General features: G+C 31.8%; 1 protein-coding gene across 4 annotated transcripts in view; it reads left to right on the top strand.

The window, feature by feature from the left end:
* LOC106880973 (uncharacterized) overlaps positions 1 to 6,651 on the top strand; it is a 25,906-nt gene extending 19,255 nt beyond the window's left edge. For all 4 annotated transcript variants that reach the window (XM_089355890.1, XM_089355874.1, XM_014931155.3 and 1 more), the window contains exon 2: positions 4,243 to 6,651. In XM_089355890.1, coding sequence (XP_089212016.1) covers positions 4,276 to 5,616 — 1,341 coding nt within the window. In that variant the 5' untranslated portion in view covers positions 4,243 to 4,275 and the 3' untranslated portion in view covers positions 5,617 to 6,651. The remainder of the gene's footprint in view (positions 1 to 4,242) is intronic.
* The last annotated feature ends 688 nt before the right edge of the window (positions 6,652 to 7,339 follow it).

The following is a 7,339-nucleotide window of genomic DNA, read 5'->3' as shown; positions in this document are numbered from 1 at the left end:
TGTAATGTCAGATACTTTCACTTTAATACTGAAACTATTCCACTATTTCAGTATTACGTGTCAAAAGTGAAACAATAACATGTTGCTACTGTAATGTCACACACTTTCACTTTAATACTTTCAACTTCATACTGAAACTATTGAAGTGAAACTATACTCTCACATATATATATAGGCGTACTATAAGACCTAAGTTAAAAACATTCCCAACAATTCAACTTCTCTGGTTGACATTAACACTCCCACCCCCAATAGGGGCCTTCATTCCCACATTTTAGAGCTCCATTTTTCAGGAGCAAAATCCGTTTTACAGGTTCCAGAAGACTTGAATTTTGGAATATGCGCATAAAGATCAATAGTATGGGATACATGTGTCATGATTAGAATTTTTTTAGGGTGTGTAAAGAGGGAAAGAACCCTCATGTGCAATTTTGAGGAAATTCGAATTATAGGTATTCCAGTTCCTTACAGAAAATATAACAGAAAAGTCTCATTCTTCAATTGCATGTAACACGGGCAACGCCAGGTATCTCTGCTAGTATACATATATATGTAGGCATGTACATGTATGTATGTATATGCATATATATATATTATTCATATTATTATATGATCGAACGCCACACATCCATTTCCAAGTAAGTTTTATCTTAATACTACCGATGCGCACTCTACCACCTATCTCTATTCTCTCTCCCTCTCTTGTTCTTCCTTTTTTTTTTTCTCTCCCACTCTTTCTCTAATTCTTCTCCTCTCCCCTTCATCGTTCCCCTCTCTCTCTCTCACTCTTTCTCCTTGACTCTCTTGTTGCTCACCACAGTAAACTTATATCCTTTCATGTCCTGTGGTTTTCACATGAATAGTCTTCCTTCCTTTGATGTCAAATTTGCAGTTTCCAAAAAATTCAGAAACATTGGATTATGGTCCATTTTATCATATGTTCAATTTGAAAATCATGCTGCTTTCTGTTTCAAAGTGTGAAGAGTTTATCTTCTCTTCCAAACCGTGTGGGTAGCTTCTAGGATATCCTTAGATTTCTGTCATAGACTAAGTCCATTTTTCATCATAAAATGCTGAGCCCATTCATTAGGCATTCTATTAGTGGATTAGAAGATATCTTGGCTTCTTCAGTCTTATCTCTAACAAGGTTACAGTGTAACCGAGTATCTCCCTGATCAGTGACCTAGCCAAACAGTTCTTTCTCCATCTCTAGATATCTCTATGTGCTCTTTTATCTTCGATATTTCTAGTAAAAAAGTTTTGTTTTTTTCCTGTCTTTCACAACTCCCTCTCAGCAAAATTGTTACCATTAACTTCTGCAAATTTTTCAGCTTTAAATTTGAAAACAGTAGCATGTAATAAACATTTTTTCTACTAGTGTGTTGCTGTTGTAACAATAATTGATTTGGCATGAAACGTTACCCTTTTATGTTTAACTCTTAACAAGTTTATGAAAGAATTAAAATATTGTATAAAAGAATTAAAATATTATTAAAGTAAATGAATTAAAATATTTTTGTGTATTAAAATATTTTGTGTATAAGTAATTTATTGCAAATAAATTTTACCAACAAAATGTTATATGGACCCTGGTTGAGAAACCCCTGCTCTAGACCTTCACTTCTTCCATGTTTTTTTCTTATTTCTCTACATCTATTTCTTTACTAATTTTGCCATAAACTCCTCTCACCATTGTATTTATCAATTATCTTTGTTTATCTCATCTCTACACAATCTCCACAAACAATTGTATCAGTGTTGCCACTGACCTCTTCTCATATTAACAGTTCTTTCAAATTTTGTCTCTTGTTACTGTTTCTGTCTATTACCTTTATTTCATTCATCAATTACACTTCATTGTATCAGTCTCACCTCTGAACTCTACACTCAACTAACTCTAAAGACCAATGCCTAATTTTTCCTGGCTTAGTTTTCATACATTAAAGGTATGGTTATTTTATTAAAAATGGTTGCAACCGTATTATCATATTAAATATGCATTCAAGTTGTTCAGCATTTATAATTGTTGCTGATTTTAAAAGCAATGACATTTCTTGCACAAGATGTCCTCGCCTTATATGTAAGTCACATTCCTGATTTTTGTTATTGAATTTGTGTACAAGAAAGGTAACTTATAAACATGTATCTATGGTGTATTCAAGGGTTAACTATTACTGGATTTCTATACTATTTACTAAGGAACTAGGCTGAGAATGATCCAAGTGAACACATAGCTTTACACTAAACTCTCTTCTAAATTTTCTGTCAATCCTTACATAGCTGCCTGCTCTCAGATTTGATGAATAGCTTGAATGCATCCACAAGCCATTCATCTAACCTGATTTTTTATACATCTACCAGATTAATGAGTGCAGGACTTTCTCAAAATCTTTCTCCATACTGACAGACAAATGCAAAGTAGAGTAGTTTAGTCTTCGCTAAGAAATCTTCATTTCTGTTACGAGGAATATGGCATCTTTGGTTAGTACAAATTTAAACTGACCTTATCCAAGCTAATCTTAACCAATACTATACTGTTGGCATTTTATGTCTCTCCCTTGAAGGTTTCTGCCCTAAACATTATTTCCATTTGCCTTTATAGCATAATATTTAATGTATTGTTTGAACTTCACTACTTTCTTTGGAGTCTTCTGTTTTACTGACTTGACTAAGACTCTTTCAGCTACTTTTAAAACTTACTCTATCAATTTGATGCCTCTGTATTTGCTACTCTCTAATGCATCTCTTTTGTCCTTATGAAACTGTTACGCCTGTCATTAGGAATGACAGCTTCATGCATCACTTGATTAATTGAATAATTAGTGTAATATTTACATAATCTGATGGTTTTAGCGTAGCAGTTGATGATTCTGCAGTGTTATTTGCTTTTATCATCTTAATTTCTTTAATAGTTGTGATTCAACAGCCTTTACAGTTGGTGTTTCTGTTGATTCCATTTGGATGAAGTAGGTTTTAATTATTCAATTCATAATGATAATTTCATGCCACCTTCAGTGATAATTAAAATGATGTATGGACATTATTTGCAACAACTCTCTTCTGTGACATTCTGCTTCAAATAAATATTCCCACTCTTTCAACCATGTAGTGCCCTCATAATTTGTGGAGGTATTCATGCAGTGGTAGTCAAGTAGAATTAGAAGTTCAGTTTATTCTTTGGTTGTTTCACTATTATAGTGTTGTCTTATTCATTCTTAGTTTATTCAGGCATTTTGGATGTTGTGTTTCTTTAATTTTACAAACATCAGCAACTTAAATGGTTTTGTCATCTCAGACATTAGAGACAGACCAGACAACAAATTAGGTTTCTACTTCTGTAACTTTATGTCATAACACATTACAGTGAATAACCATGTTTCTTAGCACTCAGTAACATTGTACTTTAACAGCCTACTGTTAAATATCAATAAAACTTTTTCTCCAAACTGATTTAATGAAACTGTCTTCATTAATCAATGTAAGCTTATATAAATATTATAAATTATATATTTAGTGAGACAGCTAAAATTACTAGGTGAGTGATATATTGAACTATTTGTTGTTGGTTCAAATCTTTGGCAAGCATTTTGTTGTACTACTGGGAACACCTCATGTTCATTTAGCTGTTGGGAATAGGTCCTTTCTCTGTTCAGTGCTACAAAAGATTGAAACCAATTGTATGGAACCCTTATCATCTTGAAAAAAAATTACTTCATATTAATACTGATTTTTTTTTTTCATACAGGAATATAGGCAATAGAGGATTAAATCTAAGGCAGTATATTAATGTTATTTGTTGTTTAGCCCCAGGTCAGCTTTCATGAGCAAACCTATAATAATCAAATGCATTCCAACATGCGTGACTTTTTCTCTTTGCAGCTTTAGTATATTTAGGAATGCATTAGCTTCTATGTCTTTCTTTTTAAGACTGTAAGGTGCTATTTGAGTGATATTAGGCTGACATTTCTTTCATGTTAAGAGATTTCATAGGGTTTCTTTCATTGATTCAACTAATATTTATTTTATCCTTTCATATGAACTATAAATCTAAGTTTTTCTTGATAGAATATGAACTCAATGTATAAGCAATGAAGCTAAATTATGTTAGGTATTTTTATACTATTAATCAACTTCTGCAGTAAATTCACCATGTGCTACCTATATATGGATATTAAATGTCATATGAAAAAGTCTTATTTTCAACTTTTACAAGACAAATAAAAGTATTCTTTCTATTTTCAGAAAGTAGTCAAGAAGATAACTGAAAAAAAAATCATGTTTTGTCACCTCTTTCGTCGACAACGAAATGTAGAAAAAGTATCAAGAGAACTGCCTCCTATTCCAAAAGAAGTTAAATTGTGTCCTCCCAACAGTGATAATGATTTGGATGATTCCAACCACATTTATGAAGAAATTGCAGATATGGGACAAAGAACTAGTGAAAATGTTCAAAAGAAATTAAGCAAAGTCAAACAAAATGATGCTTCAAAAAATAAAGATTCTCAAACTTTTAAGAACTTTCTCCCACAATGTTCTCCTAAAACAAACCTTAAAACTATTCGGGGTCAAAAAGAAAATCATGAAATAGAATATAAAGAAATTGAGTTTTGTGTACCAAGTCAGTCAGAAGTGAATGAATCTTCTTCAAAAAACTTACACTATGGCAAGTATTCAAAGGAACAAGCTCCAACTAAAAACACAGAGACTCATGTTAATTTACAAGGATGCTGCTGCAAAGAATGTTACAACACTTACAAATGCAATCTAGAAACCCCTGATTTATTTTCAAATTTGAACGGCAAAAGGGATGACAAGTTTAATTCATTAAACTCTAGATACTGCAAGTCATCACAGAAAGTAACAGCTTTTGATTACTGTAAATGTGAAAAGCAATTTAAAAATCAATGCAAGTGTGATTTAAAAGAATTGAAACAACAAAAAGATAGAGAAACCTCCAGTAATGAACTTGCCTTTGTAGACCTATTAGAGCATGAAGAAATGGATGGCAATGATAGTTGGTGTGAGTACCATATGAATACAGCTCAAGGTTATTCTGCAAGCAGTATGCTTAGTGACAATCTTTCATTGAATAATGTCAAAGAAGAACAAAGACAAGATCCTCATATTGTGCAAATTAGTAATCACAAATCTTGCAAAGGAGCAAAATTATGTGAATGTGAAGAAAATAGTGACTGTGTTTCTTTGACAAGTGTATCAAGTCTTCCATATAACTGCTCCCTTTCTACATATATTAGTTATAATGATTCATCTTGTAATAGAGTGAAATCCATCAGTGATATGTCAAGTGTAAATAGTAGTACTTTTAGTTCTCTCTGTATTAATGATGTTGCATCAAGAAAAACAAATATTTTCTCAAACAATTATTGCCATAGACGCTCAAGAACTTTACCTGAAATTGCAACAAAAGGACAAAAAGAATTTAAAATGTTTGATATAAATATTGCAAATGAAGTTGTAAGTAAAAATTCTTCAAAATTGCCCAAACAATCTATAGTTTCTTCACCTTTTGAATATAATGGAAAAGTTCGGAAAAACCAAATACTTAATGAACTGATATATTTGAATTATGAACAGTTGCAATTAAAGTGTTTGTAGATCATTGATGATCCCAAATATTATATCTAACTTTTATATTTGCAATATTTTTTGCTGTAAAGATTTTTATATTTCTTTTTGCTAAAAAAAATAATGAATATTGATTCTGAATGTCTGTGATGATGTGAATATGTGATGTAACTCACCCTGGTATGATGTGAAGATTTGATGTAACTAATATTGGCTGATTTTGTGATATTTGAAACATTGCAAATATGTTGTTTTGTTGACATCATGTGTATTAAAATTTAATTGCTTTATGAGTGTGGATAGACATGAAAAATCAGTGTCATAAATATAAGCCTGAAGAATTGAATATGAATATTTGAAGAAGATTGGTATGCTACAACTTTTGATGAATCTGATAGAGGATACAGCAAGCATAGCCATGTAGTTAAGAAGTTTGCATCTCAACTTCATAGTTTCAGTTTTGATTCCATTGCACAGCATCTTCACTAAGTGTCTTCTACAATAGCCTTGGGTCAACCAAAACCTTGTCAGTAAAAATTTGCAAATGGTAACTGCATAGAAGCTTGTTGGAGGGCTCTTTGTTGTTCTTGGATGGTAAGTCCAGTTTAAACTTGCCACCTGGTCTATGCATGCTTTTAGTAGGTGTCACTTTGTTGCAAGCATGTTGGCTACATCTCCTTTCTGAGGATTATTTCCTCTCAAAGTCATTAAGACTCCTCATCTTCTGATGACTAAACAATAAAAAGAATTACTGTTTAAAATGTTTGCTAAGGAAGAGCATTTCACTAGTGAATAATCATATTTCTTTGAGTGAAGATCAGATTTTTTCTAGTAGTGCATCAATAATGAAAGTCAGTATACCATACTATATTTCTATATACATAAATATTTCTCTGTGTCCTTTGATCTAGAAGACAAGAATGATTCAGCTTCACTGAGAAGATCTAATAAGATAGAAACACATTTGGAGTTGTCATAGTGTCTGGTAATGCTCAGACTAGCATTCTACTCACTACAGTATCTATTTATAATTTTAACTAATCTATAAAGACATTTCAATTTTTTTATCTGTGTTGTTGCCATTGCTTTGTTTGATTTTGCTAAACATTGTTCAACTTCGTTTACCTCTTCTCTATGTGGGAATTTTCTTGATCAATTATTGTGCTTGCTGCATTAGATATGTTAGCACTTTTTTCAATATATTTGATTGTGTGTGTATGTGTGTATCAGCAGCAAAATATTCAGAAGCGAATATTTATTAATGTGTCCTTATGATTAATATATATATATATATATACATAGGCAAATTAAAAATAATAAATAGGAAAACAACAAAAGGGTGAACACCTGGAATGTATTAGGATGACACTCAGTATCAGATGAAGAAAAGAGTGGGTGTATAATGTTTTGAGCATGGCTCGTTTTCAGGAAGAAAAGAGGAAAAAAGAAGAAAACTCCAAGAAAAGCATGTGTGTTGTTACATTGCTGAATTATACACACACACACACACAAACACAAAGTATTTTAATATTTCATTTATGCATAGTGATATTAATAACCCCATGTTACAACACATACATAAACTTCAGAAATAGAGAATCAGTAGAGAGCATAACAAGAAATTATATGACAAGGGAACAAAAAATTATGTAATGGACTTCATTAGATTACAACTATTTCTGCTATGAACTCAAAGTGGAGTGCTTATGTATCACCTTGCAGCTTCATTGGATGTTCAAAAATTCTTGTAGCA

The sequence above is a fragment of the Octopus bimaculoides genome, chromosome 1, assembly GCF_046866305.1.
Source record: "Octopus bimaculoides isolate indiv1 chromosome 1, ASM4686630v1, whole genome shotgun sequence".
Taxonomy (NCBI): Eukaryota; Metazoa; Mollusca; class Cephalopoda; order Octopoda; family Octopodidae; genus Octopus; species Octopus bimaculoides.
This window is presented reverse-complemented; position numbering and strand designations above follow the sequence as displayed.